General features: G+C 32.6%; 1 protein-coding gene across 1 annotated transcript in view; it reads right to left on the reverse strand.

Annotated features, from left to right (window-relative positions):
- The window catches only part of LOC114332335 (facilitated trehalose transporter Tret1-like), an 84,188-nt gene extending 63,105 nt beyond the window's left edge, over positions 1 to 21,083 (reverse strand). Inside the window, exon 1 of the mRNA XM_028282120.2 lies at positions 20,914 to 21,083. Within this exon, the coding sequence (XP_028137921.1) occupies positions 20,914 to 20,983 (70 nt within the window). The 5' untranslated portion in view covers positions 20,984 to 21,083. The remainder of the gene's footprint in view (positions 1 to 20,913) is intronic.
- Between the last annotated feature and the right edge of the window lie 3,326 nt (positions 21,084 to 24,409).

A 24,409-nucleotide genomic window follows, 5' to 3' on the forward strand; every position in this document is an offset into this window, starting at 1 on the left:
AAGGATAACAGATAGAGGAGGGAGGAAATACAAAATGTACCTAATATATTTCAATATTTATTGAAAAATGTGACAAATCAGTTTTTAAATAGACACTGAAACAGTGTTCAATCACATGGAACACAAACTTTTCAATAATATTTGCGACGATGCCAAATCTATAGATCTGTTAAATTGAGCGAATACGTTCGCCCGAGCGAGTAGTTAAAACAGGGCCGGATTTAAGGGAGGGCAGGCTGGGCAGCTGCCCGGGACCCCCACATTCCGGGGGCCCCACAAAGCCCCAAACATAAGAGGTTCATTTAAACAGATATTGGCAGGAGATACAGGAACTCGACATCGACAATGTATGTAAGTATAAAATGAAGGAGCGTAGGAGTGGTAATATAATACATTGTTCATGATTATGTTTTTCACCTTCCACGGGGTGGATGTATTGCTTCGTTTGTAAATTCTTATCTAGTGTTCGTACACATTTTAGCACACGAAAGGATTGGGCGTATTGATACTGAAATAGCAAAACAGGCCGAAGCAATAAAGAATTATTGGAAAATACTCAAAGGCTAATTTTAGTGTTATAAAAGTTTATTTGTGAACGAGATTTAGCATTTCGCAGCGAAAATGAGTTGTCGAGTTCATCACTACAAAATGAAAATTATTTGGGAATACTCCAGTTATTAGCTGAATATGATCAATTTTTGAAGCACCATATTAATAAATATTCAAATCCTGGAAGCTGACATGTCAACTATCGTTCACCAACCATATGTGAGGAAATTGTACATCCGATGGGTCAAAACGTATTAAATGAAATAGTTGCAAGGATTAAGAAGTCAAAATATTATTCAGTTCATACCAATCGATTAACTGTGATATTTCGTTACATAGACGGTTTCACTCCTGTTGGAAGGTTTACTATATTTTTGCCAAATCGCGGTTATAAAGCAGAAGATATATATATTTAATTCTCTAATGACATTTTTGCAAGAACATGATATCGATTTGAAAAACTGCAGGAGACCGTCCTACGTTAATGCGTCAGTTATCAGTGGAAAATACAATGGTGTTCAGGCATTATAGAACAAAAAGGTACGTATCTACGTATACTACATATAACCCGCAAACCGGTTGAATTAAAGAGGGTGAGCGGGTGAGCGCCGTGGGGCGAGCACCAACGTATCCACTATGTGGAGCTGCTATACCGAGCACGGAGCACCCACGTATGGATACGTACCTTAATATCTTGGAGTTGTGGATTCCTTGTGTCGCTCACTCTCTAAATTTAGTTTCAAAAGCTGCAACTGCAACTTAGAAGAACTGACTATATGTATTTTTCACTTCTACATATATATACAGCTTGTTAACAGAATGTTTAAAAGCTGCGTCTTCAAGCGATAGCAACGCAGACCGTGGCAAAAATATTATTGTTCCTAAAAGAGCAAATACCACTAGATGATCATGGAGGTGATGCCGCAAAAGAACTAGTTAAAGGTTATAATCAGATTAAAGGAGCATTATCCAAAATTTCGGAAGATTATGAGCAACAATTTAAAATTCGTAGCATTGCAAATGATTTGTACCTATAATCGAATGTGTTTACTGGAAACAGCGAGGATATTAGGGAGGACAAACAGCATAAGTCGTATTCTTCAAGATCCAAATATTGACCTTAATTCAGGAGTGGCAGTACTTAGATCACTTAAATAAATTTTACAGTCAAGACGTTAAAATTTTGAAAGATATGAGAACATCAGACAAGTTTGGAACTCAAAATGTTATCGCTGTAATAGATCACTTATCACTTCATTACCTCTTTAAGTCAGAGGCTGTCTACTCACTCAAATTTTGGATTTTTACATCTTTTGGAAAATTTAACTCTCAATAAAATTGACGCTCACTCAATTAAGTTTGCCAACATTTATAGTAATCATTTAGATGAAAACTTATGTGTCCATCTGGTACAGTTTGTAAGATTGTTCAATTCATTTAAAGAGGAAATCAGCTCATCAAATATAAGCAAAGAACTTCAAATGTACCAACTGCTAAAAGAAAAGAATATGAATAAGGTTTTTCCAAATGTTGAGGTGACACTTCGTTTATATTTAGTTCTGATGCTAACTAACTGCAGTGGATAGAGACCATTCTCAAAATTTAAGTTAATTAAAAATCGACTTCGGTCTATGATGGGCCGTGAGTGCTTGAATCATCTCTCTATAATGACATTGGCCACGATGTCTTAATTTAACTACATAGATATGTCCCACATAATCAAGAAATTTTCAATTAAAATATCTCAAAAAGTTCCCGGACCTTAACCATACATCTTACTATTATTTTTAATATTTTACTGTAACAAGTTACAACTCTTGTACTTTTTATTATTTAAAAATATATTTATAAAAGTAGATCAACATTTTTTTTAATGGTAGGAGGTAGGGCCCCCACACCAATTCGGCCCAGGGGCCCCCACTGCCTTAAATCCGGCTCTGAGTTAAAAATATCCTCCAGAATTAACATTGCGGGAACTATACGTTCCCTAACAGACCTTGCTCCCTACAACTCTCAACGACACTATCAAGTAGTGTTTGCAGATGTTCTTGAATAGAAGCTAGGCAGTATCGTCCGCCTATCGCAAATTATTGATGACTTCACCGTTCACAACTATTATTCCTTATTGTTTTTCAGAAAGTGCATTTCTGAAAATTCTTTCGGAGTAAACTTTGAAAAGCAGGGGTGACAGGAGGCATCCCTGCCGTACTCCCCTTTTAATATTAAGAGCCCCTGTGATTTCACACCATCTACTAAAACTAATAATTGATGTCCATTCAAAAGTTAAAATTGACGTGTTTTAAGATTTATTTTAAAGCCGTATGTTTCCGAAATAATGATTTTATTCCATTCTTTGGCATCATGCTGTACCTTAATCAAGAAAAGTATTGTATGTACAGTCGACTATATTTGTTTTAGGAATAATAAAAAAATATTTTTCTTTATTTTATACTTATTAGATTATTATTTTACTTTACTGAACAGTTGTTAAAAATTGTTAATGAAATATCATCTCACCGCTTTAAATAAATCGTGCAACCGAGAAGTATATCTAATAACCTTGATTATTCGTATGTAGGAAAGTGCATGTCAATTTACAATTCCGGAACAACTACACGATAAAAATAACGGTTCAATTAAATAAAAAATAATAATTTGAATTAAATATACCAGAATGTCTGAGCCATTCACGATCCTTGATTTAATATCATGACAAATATTTAAAAGTCAACCTTTGTGTTAATCAAAAAATGTTTTATGAATATGTAAAACGTTTTCAATTGCTGCTTGATTTTAAAAAATTTAAGATAATACCTTATACAATATAATATAATATAATATATTATATTGTAAAAAACTTAAAAAGATTTTATAACTCTTATTTATATATTATACAGGTACAGTCCGTACAGTCGAATATTTAGCGAAATTTATTTTGAATCGAAAAACTGAAACACACGTGTTCAATAATTTTTTCACAATCTATCAAATGACACCTTCACCCTCTGGGGATGGGGCAGGGAGTAACTTTGAAATCTTAAGGGGTATCCTAGTGTAAAGTATGAAATTCGCAAACTTTTTTGGAGATTTTCTAAAATAAAAAGTACTGTACCTAATAAAAAGAAGTACAAATATATGTAAAACAATTTTAATTAAAAAAATTGAAAATTAAACGACTTAGCGCACTCTAGTGGCACCGTGAAAAAAAAAACATAGCTCCACTGCAGCCCACTTCCCAAATTTTGGTGCACTATCTCGATCATGAGCTTCACAAAAAATAATAAAAACCGCGACTTTGACCCCTTATAACTACCCTCATCCCCCGCTCTGCTTTCCACCCGTGTGGGAAAGTTATTTACGCGACTAATTCAACATACCCCCGTATAGTTTCTCCATATTACTTATCACGAGCAAAATCCGCTTCCAGCTCTTGGACTATTAATTTCCTCATGAAACAATAAGTAACATTTATTCGAACTATTTTTTAGAATAGTTGTATGTTGTATACTTATGTACTATTTTTATTCTATAACGATTTATTCTGATAACTTAAAAAATTATGGAAATGGTCTAACCCTCTAACCTAACATCTCGAAAAATACATTTCCAAATAAAAACCAAAAAACAGGTGTTTATTATTTTTTAAAAATCAGGATTCGCGCAAGGAATTTAAAAAAGACATTCCGAGTTTAAGCGCTGAAACTCAGAATAAGTCTTTTTTTAGTTTTCTTAAATGAAATACTCTGTATTTTTGTATTGTAATTAACTCCGCCTGGAATAAACCAAGGCGGATCTGTAAAAATATTAGTACATTTGGACGTTGAGAGGTGACTCAATTTTTTTTGCAGAAATTGCTTGAAAATAACTCAAATAATAATATTTGAGTTATCCTCCCTCTCGAAAAGGTCCGGAACATTGTTTAAATAATCAAAATGTCAAAAAATTAAGGAAAAATTCGATTTTTTTCTTCGTTTTTTGATTATAACTTTAAAAGTATTCATTTCCAAAAAAAAATTTGCTGACATAAAAGTTGCATAATTAAATTTTCTATAATACAGAATTAGTTATAAATTTAAAAAATAGTCACTCTTGTTGCAAAATAGCAATAATTGCGAAAAAAAAACATACAAAAACAAGTATTCGCATTTTACGTTTTTCAACCATTTCTTCTAAACCTAGGACCTTAATATTTCACCCACAAAAACTTTATGATACAGTAAAACAATAGTGTAAATTTTATTAAGATCGGTTTAATAGATTTTGCAAAATAAATTTTGCAATCTAGCTTTCGCAAAAAAAAATTCATTTTTTCAAAATGTTACAGGACTGAAAGTAAAGCAGATAGGAAGTTTAATTTTTTTTTATAGAAGTGTACTGTACCTTTCATTTGCAATTTGCAAAACTAAAATAGATTAACTACCACGGCGTCAGGAATTAAAAAAAAAACATTAATTATTGGTGCTAGGCGCAGGACAGCGGATAGTTTGCTCTGATTGGGCATTCCAATGACCTTTGATAATGATTTATACATTTTAATTTTTATTACATTTCGATATAAATAAATGAATTTGTTTATTGCAAAATAAAAACACATACTCTATCCTTTGAAATAACACTTTTTTTAGCAAAAACTTTCTTTGTTAATATATTTTAACTTGAGAATAAAAGTTTACTATTTTTAAACATATGCAATTGTTTAAACAATATTTCACAAACAATAATAAAATTAGTTTGATTTTTGTGGAATTAAAATATTAAAATTCAATAAAATATAGAGTAAGAAAATAATATATTAGATAAAGATTGGAAGAAATTTTGGTCGAAATCAACTTGTGTGAATCGAACACCGCTGTCCTGCGCGTAGCACCAAAAATTAATGTTTATTTAAAAAATTTCCTGACGCCGTGGTAATCAATCGATTTTAATTTTGCAAATTGCAAATGAAATGTACAGTACACTACTATAAGCAAAAAAAAATTCAACTTGCTATCTGCTTTATTTTCAGACCTGCAACATTAAAAAAAATTAATTTTTTTTGCGAAAGCTGGATTGCAAAATTTATTTGACAAAATCTATTAAACCGATCTTAATGAAATTTACAGTGCTGTTTAACTATATCATAAAGTTTTTCTGGGTAAAATATGAAGGTCCTAAGTGTAGCATAAATGGTTGAAAAACGTAAAATGCCAATACTTGTTTTTGTATTGTTTTATTCGCAATTATTGCCATTTTGCAACAAGGGTGACCACTTTTTAAATTTTTAACCAATTTTATGTTGTAGAAAATTTTATTACACAACTTTTATTTGAGTACAGCTTTTCTCAGAAATGAATAGTTTTAAAGTTATAATCAAAAAACCAATAAAAAAATCGAATTTTTCCTTCATATTTTGACATGTTGATTATTTAAACAATGTTCCGGGCCATTTTGAATGGAGGATAACTCAAATATTATTATTTGAGTCATTTTCAAGCAATTTCTGCAAAAAAAATTTGAGTCACCTCTCAACGTCCATCTCAAAACAGATGCGCCCTGGACTAGAATGACTGTTGGGTAGATCGAGTAGCTTAACAGACATTTTTACCGGTCCCAAGCCCAAACAAAGGAAGTCGGTTAACCGAAAGGCCTTCCGCTTGGCCCTTGCAAAAAACAGCCTGCTACGAAAACTAAAAATGTGCTCAGGAATTGAACAGATACATAGGTATGTGGGAAACGACAATCTCAATAGACTAGATTATGACTAGAACGTAGAACGTTTTAAATTGGTACCGAAGGAGAACATTCATAAAGGCAATAAAATTGTTAGAAAAAGCAGGATTGGACATTACGGTAATACAAGAACTAAGGTGGCTGGATACTGGAAACATAAGAATGGACCAGGCGGTTATTTTTCACAGTGGAAACCGGACAGGACGACACGAATTCGGCACAGGTTTCGTAGTCTACGAAGAAAATTTGAAGAGTGTTATAAGTTTTACGCCCATCACTGAGGGACTGTGTTATATTAGACGGAAAAGAAAATGGTAAAATATATCAATTATATCCGCACATGCTCCGACGTAATCAAGATAAAGACAAAACAATCAAAGATAACCCCTATGAACAACTCGAAAGAATGCATGAGAGAATCCCCAAACAACAAATACAGATAATCTGTGGAGACTTCAACGAAAAAATTCGCAAAATGCCTAACCTTAGACGAATAATAGGGCAACACAGCCTCCACGATATCTTTAACGATAATGGACAAAATCTCGTAGAACTAGCTTCGGCTAACAATATGCTTGTAAAGTCTACTATGTTCCAACATAAAAACGTTCATAAACAGCCTTAGTCATAAACATTAGACTTAAGATCACAAACGGAGACCTACAAAACAGGCCCAGAGGTAGGTAATACCATAAAACCAGAGGTAAGATTAAAAGATAATAGTCCACGCCGACGATGCAGAGGATGGAGATGATTTACAAAGAAATACTACGCCAGTTAGAGAGAGTACAAGGAGAAAGTTAGAATATCTCGAACACATAATAAGAAACGGCGCTAAATACAGATTACTGAAGGTAATCCTTCAAGGAAAAGTATTCATCGGAAAGCATGGAATTGGGAGAAGAAGATTATCATGGTTAAAGAACGTGAGGAAATGGTTCACCACAACAACAACTAATCAATTTAAAGCATTAGTTAATAAAATAATTATAGCCAGAATGATCGCCAATATTCGAAACGAGTAGGCACCAAAAGAAAAAGACTATGTCAATACCAAAGCCAAGGAATTTAAATAAACACAAAAAACTTATCTAGTGACAATAAAATTGAACAGGATGGAAAGGAACAAGTGCCAAAAGCAAGCAAAGGACCAGATTGAATTAGTGATACAGTATGGAGAAATAGAAATTTGAAAATATAAGTCATGACATATACCATAAAAATAAGAGCAGACACTAACACGACAAGGGGATATTTGGAGACAATTGGTATGTGAAACCTAAGAAGAACAACCGGAAACACAGTACTAGACAAAACAATGAGTAATGGGATTAGAGATTTTTGCACAATAAACAACTTAATAAATGTGTACAAGGAAGAAGGTTACACCCAATGCCCCTGTAAGAACTACTGGGGCCTGTGTGCAAAAAAGGATTTTGGCGCCCCTTAACGCATTTTGATAATGTTTTTTATTTATTTTTTTGAAAGTAGGTAGGTAGGTGCTTTAAATAAAGCAAAATAGGTACTTACAAAAAATAACACCTTAGCAAACCTTAATTAAATAAAGTTTAAGGGGCTTTATTGAATAAATTCTGCTGGACCATCTTGTCATATTTTAAACTTAACCCGAGAACATTTTTTCTCACCCCAGCCACAACATCCCACCTTTTTGTGGATGACGAACCCAGAGTACCGCGATTTTCGATACCGCCCACACACTATTGCTCAACCAATGTAAAACCTATATGTCTGGAATTTTTCCACGAAATCAGGGTATAGTTAGGTATTTGTTATCTACAGAATGGGTGTTTGTTATTTTTATAGCGGGATTTTTTATTTTATATCTATAGAAAGAATAATAATGCCATCCAAACAAAGTAAAACTGAACTATTTAATTTCTTAACTTTTATTTTAAAATTCATTTTTGCTTTTTGATTTTTTTGTAAATATTTTTGAAATTTTTGACCCTCTGTTTTGGCGCCCCTAAAGGATTGCGCCCGTGTGCATTGCACACTTTGCACATATGGTAGCGGGGGCCCTGGGTTACACCAATAATTGGTGTAACCTTCATCGTCATGATAGTCGAATAGCAAAAAACAGAGTCGATAGAATAACCCGAGATAAATTCTTAATAGGAAAAAGAAGCAGAGGTCATTTACGGAATAAATGGAATTATAACATTCCACTTGAGTAGGACGTGATGTCGAAAAAACAGGCAATTTGCGTGCATAAAAAAAGAAAAAGACTTTTGATAAATCTTTATATTGTACGTATGTACAGGGTTATTCACTATATTTTGACCCCTGTACTGCTTTATTTACAGAATTAGAAAAAATGTAAAATACAACAGCTATTCGATTTTTAAATTACGATTTTTTGACTTACATATGATACTAGTGACGTCATCCATCTGGGCGTGATGACGTAATCGACTATTTTTTTTAAATAAGAATAGAGGTCGTGTGATAGCTCATTTGAAAGGCTATTCAATTCTCTATTCAGTTATATAAATATTCAGATAATTATTTATACAGAGTGTAAAAGAAAAATTTTAATTAAATTAATTGACACAAAAAGGAGAATGTATATAATTTATTTAATTCAAAATATCTTCTACTGCTGTTAGAAAACAGAAATAAAAGGTTATTGCACAAATAAACATTGCTTTTTGCTTAAATTCAATATTCAAACTGCCAAGAGACAGATGGGTGGCAGCTTGAATATTGAATTAAGTGAAAAGTAATGTTTATTTGTTCAATAAACATTTATTTCTGTTTTCTGACAGCAGTGGAATGTATTTTGAATCAAATAAATTACATACATTCTTCTTTTTGTGTCAATTAATTTAATTAAAAAAAGCTTTTTGGACACCCTGTATAAATAATCATGTTAATGTTTATATCACTGAATAGGGAATTGAATAACCTTTCAAATGAGCTATCACACGACCCTTATTCTTATTTAAAAAAAATAGTCGATTATATCATCACGCCTTGATGGATGACGTCACTAGTACCATATATATCAAAAAATCATAATTTAAAAATCGAATAACTTTTGTATTTTACATTTTTTTCTAATTCTGTAAATAGCGCAGTTTGCAGGGGGTCAAAATATAGTGAATAACCCTGTACCTTGTTTCGTACAGTTTTCTTTTATTTTAAAATTTTCAATAAAATCTTTGGTCATAATTCCAAGATACCTATTTAAAACAATACTAAAGTGTCAAAATACACAAGTTTACAATAAACTTAATTGCAAATATTTTTTTACAATTTTTTTTTTACTTACACACTACAAAACGTCCATTCTTCTATATAATATTATTATACACGGTGGAAACCACTTATGGAATAAAATTATTTAAAGCACAAAAAACTTTTAAAAACGTTTTAAAAACGACTAAGTAGACCTGTCGATTTTTACAATATGTATCTAAATGTACGCGTTTCAAAACATAAATTTAAAAGTACAGAATGATTAACATAAGAGTCGTATAATTCCAATCTCCGCTAACTCCACGCGCAACAAATTGTCAGTAAAAGCAAAAAACTGTATTTTTTTTATTTCAGAGCACCTGTCTAAATGAATTGAAATTATTCTTTTAGAGAATATAATTCTAATTGACAGTTGATAAACCTGATTTACGTAACTTGGTTAATAAAACAAAAGATAAAAATTTATTTAAGTACCTATAAAAAAGTGGATTTAGCAGCTTTTGAAACTAACCAGTGGAGATAGCGTGGAATTAGCGAATTTTGGATATAACTACAAGTGAATTTAACAACTTTTCCTTTTTCTTTTTTTACTAGGACATGCTTTTTCAACTTGTTTAGTTATTTCTTCCAATATTTTAAATAATAAAAGAAAATTACGGACAACAATATACACAGTTTGGAACTATACCGCAATATTGAAATCCTCAGAATGAAAGGAGCTGGCGGGTTTTGGAAAACATTCTTAACCTTACTGTCAAATTTATTCGGAATCTGGCGGTTTTAGGTACAAAACGAACATAATAACATGTAAAAAATTGCAAATAAGTTTTATTTTTAATGGAGCATTCTGTATATTTTTATATTTTTAAAAGCTCCTGACCAACCTGATCTTAAACTATACCATGTACACATGGTCTTAATCTGTTATGAATATTACAGGATGACATTTTAAAAATAATATATTATATAATTTTGGTCCGGAAATTAAGTACAAAACCAATAATATTGGTACTTAGTTTAGAAAAAAAATTTATTTAAATTTATGTGTCTCGGCTGCAATTGCGATTGACACAAAAAATAGGATATAGGTACTTACCTTAAATAGTAATTAAAATGAAGACTATCAACTAATTATTACAATTAGTCACTGAGGTTTAAACAGGTGAAGATTATAAAGACAAAAAAATATTATATGTGTTCTGTTAAATAATTGAATGTCTTTTAAAGAAACTAATTGATATTATCTGTATTTAATAAGTTTTTTCTACAACCGTGTATAAAATGCAATTTTTAGCGCTCCATACGAGCGTTAAAAATGCTACTTTAAGGCACTAGTGCTTTAAAATATTTTTAAGACACTGCAGTTCGTATTGACCGTATAGACAATTTTTTGATGTAATGTCAAAAAAATATAAAAATGGAATGTCAGTCAAGTTCAAGTAAAAGTTTTTGTAGATGAGTGCACGAGATGCAAAACTCGCTTATCGACAAAAATTGAAAAAAGTAGTTAAGCACGCCATCTTGTTCGTATACTATTTAATTATTATTTTATATAAGTATTTGAAGCCAAACTAGTTTTTTAACACACGAAAAGCTATCCCAAAAATCATGACTTGATGCAAAACTTGCTTTATGCATTGACGCATGCGATAAAAACTCTATTTTTGTAAGGCGTCCAATCACAGCATCGGATTTTACTCACATGTTTACTGGTGTGATTCGACCGTTTGAATCAGCTGCGTTTTAGTGCCATTTAGCAATGTTCTGAATTGTTTGTTTAACTTTGGGCTGCAGTGGTTTAAAACCTTGCGATATTGATCTACAAGTTTGATGTAATATAAGTAACTGTTTAATTGCTTTGTAAATAAAAAATTTTTCAAACTATTTCTGTATCATTTCTTTGGTGCAAAACTCGCTAGATGCCTTTTTTCTTCATTTTTTAAAAAAATCTACACCATTTTTAAAAATATGTTAAAAACTATTAGAGATGTATATGTTCTAAAGGGACACTAACAGTATTAATTGATTATTAACAAATATATTGCAAAAAACGTTTTTTGCACTCTTCTCAAATTGCCTTTACATGCAATAAGCGAGTTTTGCATCTCGTGCACTCAGATATTGTCCTGTAATTACGTTTGTAGAAAAAATATTGTATGATATGCGTGTTAAAAAGTACATTTTAAGGCACTCATGTGAATTGCAGAACTCGCTATCGCTCATTCTGCAAACTTTCACATGCGTGCCTTAAACGTATACTTTTAACATGTATATCATAAATAACTATTAAAAACACTATTATTTAAGTACGATAAATTATTATTTTCAAGATTTTATGTATTACATGACCCTATACATAACCCTACATGACCCTACATAATATACCTACTTATGTGAGATAAAGGTGTTAAGTAGTTTCTACAAAGATAAAAATATACAGGGCGTTTCATTAAATAAAGACGATGGACTATGCTAGAGCTGCCTAAATCACCCTGCATATTTAAATTTAGGTTTAAAACGCACATTATTTAAATTTAAAAGTTGACCAGCGTTTTTTATAAAATAAGGGCACAAACAATTTTATTCCATAAGTGGTTTCCATACTTTATATTTTCGAAATACCACTCTGCATATTCATAATAATACACGATATAATTTTTTGAGATCAGGTTTTTAAGCAGCTTTTAAAAAATATATATAAAAATATACATGGTGTTCCATTAAAAATAAAACTTATGGACTATGCTAGGCTTCTATACATCGACCTGTATATTTAAATTTATGTTTAGAACGAGCATATTTTTATGTAAACATAGAAGAGTCTCAGCTAGTTTTAAAATTTTTCAAAACACTAACAGATATAATTTTATTAAATAAGTGGTTTTCGTCATTATACAGGGTGTAACAAAAATACAGGTCATTAATTAAATCACATATTCTGGAACCAAAAATAGTTCGATAATAATCGAAAACTATTAGATATTGTTTAATGAAAATGGACATGTAGCATTCCTATGACAGGAACATCTTAAAAAAATATAGTGAAATTTGTGCACCCCATAAAAATTTTATGGGGTTTTGTTCCCTTAAACCCCCCCCCCTCCAACTTTTATGTATGTTCCAATTGAATTATTGTTGTGCTACCATTAGTTAAAGCCAATGTTTTTAAACTACAAGAAAGAAACTACAAGACAGACAGAAAAAGTGAAACATTATGCTTCAAAAAGAAACAACAGAAAGTAAAGAAAATAATGCAACTTCACTTCGAGAAACAAGAAAATTAATAATTCATTAATAAAGAGAGAGAAAAAGGAAATACGAACAACAGCAATATGAAGAAATGGAAAGGAATAGACAACAGTCAAATAGTCGAGCATTTTACAAATCAGTGTCAAACGAAAAGAGAGGCCTCAGACCTAGATGCGTGTCTGTAGTCAGAAAAAATGATGAATTAATAATCAACGAAGAGGAAAATGCTCCAAACATGGCAAGAATATTTCAACAATTTACTAAACATACATCAAGAGGAAGAACATGGAGAAGATATATAGATTTCTTGGGGTGGACCTACCGGTAGAAGACCCAAACATAGACGAAACATTACAAGCAATTAACAAATTAAAGAACGCAAAAGCTCCAGGCTCCGACAACATACCGTCTGAGTTCCTTAAGTACGGAGGAGAAACTTTGCATAGACAAAACACAAACTAATAACACTTATATGGAAAGAAGAGAAAATACCAACAAAATGGCACGAAAGTGTAATAATCCCCATCCAAAAAAAGGAAGAAAAAACCAAGTACTCTAATTATAGAGGCATCTCCTTACTTAATACGGCGTATAAAATCTTATCGAACATCCTAGGTTAACACCATTTGTAGAACATTTCATAGGGGAATACCAAGCCGGCTTCAGAAAAAATAGATCGACCATAGATCAGATTTTTACTCTAAGACAGCTGCTTGAAAAAGGATGGGAATTCAATAGAACTATCCATAATCTCTTCATAGATTTACGACAAGCGTACGATAGCATTAAAAGGGATCAGATGTGGAATGCAATGGCAGAACTTTCAGTTCCAAAAAAACTTATCCAACTTGTTAAGATATGCGTAAATGTCTGTAGATCCAGAGTACGGATAGGTAAGAAACTCTAAGAATCGTTCGAAATAAGCAGTGTTCTGAAACAAGGAGATGCGCTGTTACCTGTCCTTTTTAATATAATCCTGGAGGAAGTAGTATAGTCCAGAAAGCCACTGCGCATCCGCTAGGAAAAATATTCTAATTCGGATTTTTTGCACAATCTTACTCAAAAAGGACCTCTTTTAACAAATTTGCATGTTGCCAGGACCAAAAGTTGGTCAAAAATTTTTTAAACGTTTTTTTTTTGTTTTTTTCCTAAAATTATTCTTTTTGCATGGAACAAAATTTTTTTCGATTTTTTGGATCATTCCAAACAGAAAAGGTCTTTAGTGACTTTTCTCTAAAGTTGATAGTTTTTGAGATATAAGCGATTAAAAATTGAAAAATTGCTAAATCGGCCATTTTTAACCTTCAAAAACTATGTGAAAAACTGAAAATTTGAATGTTGTCAAGGTAGGTAGATATTCTTTAAACATCGATTGCTGAAATCCCGAAGAGCTTTTTGCAATAAAATATTCAAAACTCCTTTGTTTTTTATTTGCTAATCAAGCGTGCGCGACACTATTTTCCACCGTTGCATGTGTATGCAGTATGGTGCAAATGAAAGGAATAAATTCGTTATTTCGTAAACCGGTGACGTTAAAGAAAAATCCCGAAACAGGTCGATTTTTATTTTTAAGTTATGATATTATGACATATATGATATACTAGTGACGTCATCCATCTGGGCGTGATGACGTAATCAATGATTTTTTTAAATAATAATAGGTATCGTGTGCTAGCTCATTTGAAAGGTCCTTCAATTCTCTATTCAGTAATATAAACATTTGCATAATTATTTATACACGGTGTCCAAAAAATTTTTATTAAATTAAATCATATGGCAAATTGACAAAAAAATTAAATTATTGGACACCCTGTATAAATAATTATGCAAATGTTTATATTACTGAATAGAGAATTGAAGGACCTTTCAAATGAGTTAGCACACGGCCCCTATTCTCATTTAAAAAAATCATCGATTACGTCATCACGCCCAGATGGATGACGTCACTAGTATACCATTTATGTCATAATATCATAACTTAAAAATAAAAATCGACCTGTTCCGGAATTTTTCCTTAAAGTCACCGGTTTGCGAAATAACGAATTTATTCCTTTCATTTGCACCATACTGCATACACATGCAACGGTGGAAAATAGTGTCGCGCACGCTTGATTAGCAATTAAAAAACAAAGGAGTTTTGAATATTGTATTGCAAAAAACTCTTCGGGATTTCATCAATCGATGTTTAAAGAATATCTACTTACCTTGGCAACATTCAAATTTTCAGTTTTTCACATAGTTTTTGAAGGTTAAAAATGGCCGATTTCGCAATTTTTCAATTTTTAATCGCTTATATGTCAAAAACTATCAACTTTAGAGAAAAGTCACTAAAGACCTTTTCTGTTTGGAATGATCCAAAAAATCGAAAAAAAAAATTGTTCCATGCAAAAAAAATAATTTTAGGAAAAAAACAAAAAAAAAACGTTTAAAAAATTTTTGACCAACTTTTGGTCCTGGCAACATGCAAATTTGTTAAAAGGGGTCCTTTTTGAGTAAGATTGTGCAAAAAATCCGAATTAGAATATTTTTCCTAGCGGATGCGCAGTGGCTTTCTGGACTAGTAAGAACAGCACAAATTAGAACAGAATTACTGACAGTAAATGAAACAAAATTACTATTAGCATACGCGGATGACGGATGACATTGACATTTTGGGAAACTCACTCAACAATGTGAATAAATTGGAGGTAGAGGCAAAAAAAGGGTAAATGAAGAGAAAACCAAATACATGTGCATCAACAGACAAAAGGGACGAGATAGAATAGGGCAAAATGTTACGATAGACCCATATAAATTTGAAAGAGTGGAGAGTGTTAAATACCTCGGAGCAACGATCACTGCTGATAACGATATCACGGAAGAGATTAAAGGGAGAATTCAGACAGCAAACAAATGTATGTATATGTATAGTCTCCACAATACTATTAAATCTAAAGGCGGAGACAGATATCCGCGCCGCGAACTCCGCGCCGTGTGAGCGCCGCGCGTTTGTGGCGCGGTTATTGTTCGTTAAAATTTTTAATTTTGACGAACCTTCCGCGATCCAGAGGAAACTTACGAACGTTTAGTAATTGTAGATAATCATGTCTCTGTCCTATACTTCTACTACATCTTATTTTGGTATTGTTCTGAAACTATTGTTTTCACCCAATTTTGAAAAAATTTGAAAACTTTGAATCATCCACGTCCGTCTGCCTGTCTGTCTGTCTGTCTGTCTCTCTGTCTGTCTGTGACCACAACTTCTCCATCATTATACTAGGTAGAATGACAAATGAGGTGTCAAATGAAAGCTTATAATCCAGGGATGGTACTAAAGGTGAGAAAGAGCTAAACTGCCTGTCAGTCGGTCCGTCCGACCGCGAATATAACTCCTCCGTCATTATACCAGGTAGAATGACAAATGAGGTGTCAAATAAAAACATATAATCCAAGGATGGTTTTAAAGGTGAGAAATTTGACTTTAGGCTGTCTGTCGGTCGGTCCGTCCGACCGCGAATATAACTCCTCCGTCATTAAACCAGGTAGAATGACAAATGAGGTGTCAAATGAGGTGTCAAATCCAAGGATGGTACTAAAGGTGAAAAATTTGACCTAGGACTTCCGGTTTTAGAAATACGACCAGAAGTACTGTTTTAAAGTCACCGAAATGGTATACGCGATATATCATTCGACGTGCCTTAACAAGATGAGAACAAATGTAAAATTTTGGTTTTTATGTCATTTGCGGTTAAAAAGTTCATGCCAGAAGTGCCATTATAGTCATTATAGCAGAAATAGTACATGTAACACATCAATCGAAGCGTATTGAAAGTTTGAATCTTTAGTTCCGGTTTTGAAGTCATTTCTGTTTAAACAATGATCAACCAAAGTTTAGTAACAATGACTCAAAATTAGTAAAATCGTATATCAATCGACGCAAAGTTACACGAAGAGTTCAGATACCGACTTCCAGTTCTACTTTCCATTACTTTGGGTGAAAACTTAGGACTTACGAAGTCCAGTTACTTGTTTTCTTGTGGCATCTTATGCAATTACTATTTTATGTGGAATACGCCACAGTTTGGGAACATTTCAGGGACTACCTTTTTCGCTTCCCAGCGACACAATTATAATATATCTGCTTGTTCCTACAACCAGAAAACTACCAGAAACAAAATTAGAGAACTATAGGTTCTTCCAAGTTGTGCGTTACCTTTTCCGGTGACACAATTGTAATGTATCTGCTTGTTTCAACTGCGTAGCTTCACCAGAAACGAAATTAGAAAACTATAGGTTCTTCTAAGCCGCGTGTTAACTTTTTCGCTTTCCGGTGACACAATTGTAATATATCTGCTTGTTTCAACAGCGTTGCTTCACCAGAAACGAAGTTAGAAAACTATAGGTTCTTCCAAGTTGTGCGTTACCTTTTTCGCTTTCTGGTGACCCAATTATAATATATCTGCTTGTTCCAACTCCGTTGCTTCACTAGAAGCGAAGTAAGAAAACTATAGGCTCTTCCAAGTTGTGCGTTACCTTTTTTGCTTTCCGGCGACACAATTATAATATATCTGCTTGTTCCAAACCCGCTGCTTCACCAGAAGCGAAGTTAGAAAACTATAGGCTCTTCCAAGTTGTGCGTTACCTTTTTCGCTTTCAGGTGACCCAATTATAATTAATCTGCTTGTTCCAACTCCGTTGCTTCACTAGAAGCGAAGTTAGAAAACTATAGACTCTTCCAAGTTGTGCGTTACCTTTTTTGCTTTCCGTTGACACAATTATAGTATATCTGCTTGTTCCAACTCCGTTGCTTCACCAGAAGCGAAGTTAGAAAACTATAGGCTCTTCCAAGTTGTGCGTTACCTTTTTCGCTTTCCGGTGACACAATTATAATATATCTGCTTGTTTCAACTGCGTTGCTCCACCAGACACGAAGTTAAAAAAACTATAGGTTCCTCCAAGTTGTGTTACCTATTTCGCTTTCCAGTGACACATATTACATCTGCTTGTTCCAACTGCGTTGCTTCACCAGAAACAAAGTTAAATTTTTATTTTATAAATCTTTTTTTGATATTAATAACTATCTCCGAAGTGAAAGTCGAAATGTCAAGTAAACTTGATTTCAAACTCGAATTGTGGCTTATGCCCAAATAAAATAGTAAATCTTATTTTGTATTTCTCACGCCGCGCCGCACGATAAGTTTGATATTTCCTTCCGACAGTCCCGACCATTCCATTACTAACAAATATTCAGCTCAAACGCGCCAAAACCAACAAGCCACTCGCAAACCCGTCCAAATACGTATTGCGAACCATCAAAGCGTTTGTTGAAAAACCGACAGAATTTAGATCGTGGTGCGCCGTGTGCGTGCCGTTTGTGCGTCACTTGAAAACACGTATTAATCTGACGAATATGCTGCGCGCGAGCGGCTCGTACACCGAGCAGAGCGCATATGTATACCCGCCTTTAGAGCCTAACTCGAGCATCAAAGATCAGAATATATAAAACAGTGATTAGACCGGTGCTCATGTATGGATGTGAGACGTGGACTCTGACGCAAGCAATTGAAAGAAAACTTAGATGCTTTGAGAGAAAAATGCTCAGAAGAATCTTTGGACCTTATCCAATGAGAACAAATGCTGAGGTCCAGCAGATATATAGGGCGAGCGACATAGTCCAAGAAAATAAATATCAGCGTCTAAGATGGGCTGGCCATATCCATAGACCCCCTAATAACCGCCTTGCCAAACTGATCTGGGAGGAAACCCCCACGGGAAGAAGGCCCTTAGGACGCCTACGAATGCGATGGAGAGACAAAATATGGTCAGATCTAAGAACAATGGGGCTACCAACTGACCCAACTATCATGGTCGACCGTTCGAGATGGAAGCGAGTTCTGCAGTCAGCCAAGACCCGCCCCGGATTATAGTACTACCAGAAGAAGAAGAACAATGGTTTTAAAACTTTTTGCCCCTTAGTATTTTTTCGATAAACCAGTTTTAATCGAGATGCGGCTTCTTTTTTAATATGTTTACATACCTACAAATTGATGTGGGTTTTGTGCCTTTAAACCCCCCAAATGTTTGTTCACATTTCCAATTAAACTATTATTGCCGTACCATTAGTTAAACACAGTGTATTTAAAAGTTTTATGCATCTTAGTATTTTTTCGATAAGGCACCTTTTATCAAGACATGGCTTCTTTTTTAATATGGTTCAAAATATACCTCAAACTGTGACTTTTAAATAAATTTTCATAGTATTACCAGGTCTCTACAGGGTGTAACGAAAATACAGGTCATAAATTAAATCTCATATTCTGAGACCAAAAATAGTTCGAATGAACCTAATTTACCTTAGTACAAATATGCACACAAAAAAAGTTACAGCCCTTTGAAGTTACAAAATGAAAATAGATTTTTTCGAATATATCGAAAACTATTAGAGATTTTTTATTGAAAATGGACATGTGTCATTCTTATGGCAGGAACATCTTAAAAAAGAATTATAGTGAAATTTGTGCACCCCATAAAAATTTTATGGGAGTTTTGTTCCCTTAAACCCCCCCAAACTTTTGTGTACGTTCCAATTAAATTATTATTGTGGTACCATTAGTTAAATTCAATATTTCTAAAACTTTTTTGCCTCTTAGTATTTTTTCGATAAGGCCGTTTTTATCGAGTTGCGGCTTCTTTTTTAATATGTTTACATAAAAATTTTATGGGGGTTTTGTTCCTTTAAACCTCCCACATGTTTGTGTATGTTCCAATTAAACTTTTACTGCGGTACCATTAGTTAAACACAGTGTTTTTAAAACTTTTTTGCCTCTTTGTATTTTTTCGAGAAGGCACTTTTTATCGAGATATTACTTATTTTTTAATATGGTTCAAAATATACCTAAAAATGTAAATCATAAATAAATTTTCATATTATTACCAAGTCTCCATAATCGTACTTAGCCATATACAAATATGTGGTGGATTTGACAAATATTCAAAATATCTCGATAAAAACTGACTTTTCGAAAAAGTACTGGGAGGCAAAAAAGTTTTTAAAATATTGTGTTTAACTAACGGTACAACAATAATAATTAAATTGGAACGTACACAAAAGTTTGGGGGGGTTTAAAGGAACAAAACCCCCATAAAATTTTTATGGGGTGTCCAAATTTCACCATAATTTTTTTTAAGATACTACTACGATAAGAATGCCACATGTCTATTTTCAATAAAATATCTTTAATAGTTTTCGATATATTGGAAAAAATGGATTTTCATTTTGTAATTTCAAAGGGCTGTAACTTTTTTTATGTGCACATTTGTACTAAGGTAAGTTAGGTTCAATCGAACTATTTTTGGTCCCAGAATATAACATCAAATTTATGACCTGTATTTTTGTTACACCCTGTATAATCGTACATATACAAAATATGTGATGGATTTGACAAATATTCAAAGTATCTCGATAAAAACTAGCTTTTCGAAAAAGTACTAAGAGGCAAAAAAACATTGTTTTTAACTAATATTGCCACAATAATAGTTTAATTGGAACGTACACAAAAGTTTGGGGGGTTTAAGGTAACAAAATAACAAAACCCCATAAGATTTTCATGGGGTGCACAAATTTCACTATAAATTTTTTTAATATGTTCCTGGCATAACAATGCCGTATGTCCCTTTTCAATAATAAACCTCAAATAGTTTTCGATATATTGGAAAAATCGATTTTCATTTTGTAACTTCAAAGGGCTGTAACTTTTTTTATGTGCACATTTTGTACTAAGGTAAGTTAGGTACAACTGAACTATTTTTGGTCCCAGAATATGTGATTTAATTTTTATAACCTGTATTTTTGTTACAGCCTGTATATTTCTTCTAAAAATGTTATAACTAATTACTGTTTATTCGTTATAAGTAAATAAATATAATATAAGATCTACAGAAATTAATTCTAAAAATGTATAAAATCACACACGTGCATTAACATAATTCAAATTTAATTTGAATGCCTTGAATAAAAGACCGTAACAAGAAAAAGTTAAATCTGTGGAACTAGGTACTTTCAACACTTCCATAAAAAAAATCAAAATTAAAAACTTACCCTAAATTAGTGTATCACTCTTATCCTCACTCACATTTACCACATTTAGACTTACACAATTAATTGATAGTGATATAATATTATAACTATTTTTTGTTATCAATACAAACCTGACACTGCTGCCAAAATTTGCGGAAATGTCCCGCGGAATTTATCGGTTACACTCCCTGGCAGCAGCATTGTTGAAGAAAGATTACGAAGTGGTATATTCTACCTATACAACTTGCAGCAGCAATTATTCACTCAATAGCCTTGACTCTGCTGAAAATATAACTGCAAGAACCTGAAACCAATTTTGTTGAAGTACCTATGTACACTGCAATTTTAGTCAATGTTGTGAAGCCGCTCCTGTATGAAAAAAATTGCTGGGCGAAATTTTTGGGCAGACATTGTTTAAACAATTTTTTTAAACAATTTCAAAAGATCATTTGTTTTGCCCCGGAAAATAATTTTCATGTGTTTTGGGTCATTTTAACTAAACACATCATTTTACTTCATAATTTTTATCAAAAGTTGATGATTTTCGAGTTATAAGCGATTTAAAAAAATTAAAAATTTCGAAAATACATACGCATTTTTGAGGCTTGAAAACTCATAATATGTTAATTATTATTTTTGAGGTTGCTAAGTGCCTAGATTGAAGTTTAAACAATCAATTTCAAAATTCTGATACATAATCAAGACTTATTTAACCCGGAAACAGTCGTGCTCATTTCTGTCACGTAATGGGTTCCGCCGTTAGAATGAATCTAACAATACGAATTATTGAAATACGAATTTACGACAAATTTTCATTTTGTAGTAATTTTATTTACTTGTTATGTTAAAACGATCTATTTTTAATGTTCTCTGTTACTATTGTAGCTAATAATTGATTCCCAACAAAACCATAAATTCAACAAAAAAAACAAAAAAAGTACCTACGTATTACTACACCCTTCCTCGAGGCACTTAAGAGTGGAAAGTTATGTTAGATTTTTTCTACTGGCGGGCCTGATCCCGGATTAAATATAGACTGTTGTTTTTAATTATTAATTACGCGCGTCCATTCGACTTTTAAGCAGCCGCGTCGTGGCAATACGGTGCGTCTCTGTCGCACATATTACGGGAAATATTATACGTACTTATGCGATAAATTCCCAACAAATATTTGACATTTATTCAAATTTTATAATATATTATTAACATAGTTTGTTGTTAACAGCATTCAGTAGCGCGTCATCAATATAACATCGGGAGATAGTATCTCCCGATTTTTTTAAAATTCTGAGAAAATTTGGCAACAGTGGCAGTATTTGACATTATCTAATTGACAATTTAATCATAGACGCGCTAAATGGAAGGAATATAAAACAATTTTATTACTAGTACATAAATATTTATACAAATACACCAAAATGGGTGAAAATTTTATGTCAACATTGTACACGAGCGGGACACCCTCAAAAAAGCTCTTAGTTTTCGAGATACTGACCACGGAGGGGTAAATGGCTAATTTTATTCATACCTTATATTTTCGAGGGTGCTGAAAACGAAAATGGAGTTTATTTTGAATTTTATGTGGGGGAACATTGTCAAAATCACCCGTGTTGAGCTGCCCCCCCCCCCCCCCACTTGCAAAAATCAAAAAACAAATAGCCCTGATTTATGAGCTATTTATGAGCTCCCATATTCCGCAAACTAAAAATTTTGAGCTCGTTCCACTGAGCAGGAATTTGATACTTTAGTGGGGGGGGGCTGAGTCAGCCCCCCCCCCACTACATAAAAATAGGAATATTGAATCGGTTTTTGCGGCAGAATTACGAGCTATTTATGAGCTCTTGAAATTATATAGTTTAGATTTTTGAGCTCATCCCCTTCACCCCCAAACAACCCTTTAATTGATTTAACTTAAGAGAAAAATGCTGAGAAAACTTAAAATATATCGTATTGCGGATATAATTCCTATAGCTTATATACTCTAAGAATAAACTATTAAACCACGTGCATTTTGATTATTGAGCTACAACCCCTTCGCAAGAAAACCACCCTATCTTCCCGGCTTAAGAGAAAGTTGTACTTAAAATGCATTAAACTAATTATTTGGCGACTACATATCATTGAATAATTTATAAGCTTCCAAATTACGCGCATTTAGATCAGTAAATTGCAATTTATTTTGTATAGTGCAGTCACTGAAGGTAAAAATCAACGATTACCTTAAATTTCGGTGAACCTTCATCGATTTTCACGAAAATTGGTCAGTGGTTAGAGGATACGTCAAGAAACAAAGGTAACATGGTACCACCTTGCGCCTTTACCCTGAGGGTGGATACCGCCCCTTCTCGGGGGTGAAAATTGTTTTATTAAAAATAACTGCACAAATCAATAAAAGAACAAATTAAAAGCAAAATTTATTATATAAAGTTAATAAAATAAGTCAATACTTTTTAAGTTATTAAAGATCAAAGATTTTAACTATTCGTGAAAACAATGCATGTTATGAAGCGGTTTTTCGTAAATCACTGAAAAACTGAAGTTTTTACAAAAAAGTTAATAGTAGTTTAATTCGTATAGCTTATATTCTAAGAATAAACTCTTAAATCACGCGCCTTTCGATTATAGAGCTACAACCCCTTCGTAAGAAAACTATCCCATATTCCCGGCTTAAGAGAGAGTTGTACTTAAAATAATTTAAATTAATTATTTGGCGACTTCATATCGTTTAATAATTTATGAGCTTGCAAAATATACGCATCTCAATTATTGAATTGTCATTTTCTTTCTATAGTGCACTCAATGAAGGTAAAAATCAACTATGACCTTCGATTTCGGTAAATCTCCATTCATTTTCACGAAAATTGGTGAGCGGATTTTGATGCTATCAACTTTTTCTGGAGCTCATTTTTGATAGGTATTTCTAAGTACTTTGACAAGTATTTAGTACCTAAGTGTTATAAAATGCATCTCTTTCCCGTTATTTCAGCTTGAATCCTTAGATTTGAATAGTCGCAGAAACAGTATACATTTAATTACCAATAACTTATAAAGGGTTTTTTTCAAGTAAGCAATTTATTATATTTCTTATTAGCTTCAATTTTAGTGATGAACACTTTTTTGTAAAAACTTACAGTTTTTGAGTTATTTATGAAAAATCGCTTTAAAGCATGCATTTTCTTTCACAAAAATTAAAATATTTGATCTTTAATAACTCAAAAAGTATTGATTTATTTTAATAACATTATATAACAAATTTTGCTTACAATTTGTCCCTCTCTCGATTTGTGGGGTTATTTTTAATAAAGTAATTTTCACCCCCGAGAAGGGGTGACATATACCCCAGGTTAAAACCCCAAGTTGTTATTGTTAATTCGTGGAAATGAATGGAGATTTACCGAAATCGAAGGTCATAGTTGATTTTACCTTCAGTGACTGCACTATAGAAAGAAAATGGCAATTCAATAATTGAGATTTGCAAGCTTATAAATTATTAAACGATATGTAGTCGCCAAATAATTAATTTATTTTTTAATTTATTTTTTAATAATTTATTTAGAAGAACTATATAATGAACCAAAAATAACGACGGCAATCAAAGCACAGAGAATCCGATACTTAGGACACATA

The sequence above is a fragment of the Diabrotica virgifera genome, chromosome 6 (genome assembly GCF_917563875.1).
Source record: "Diabrotica virgifera virgifera chromosome 6, PGI_DIABVI_V3a".
Lineage (NCBI taxonomy): Eukaryota > Metazoa > Arthropoda > Insecta > Coleoptera > Chrysomelidae > Diabrotica > Diabrotica virgifera.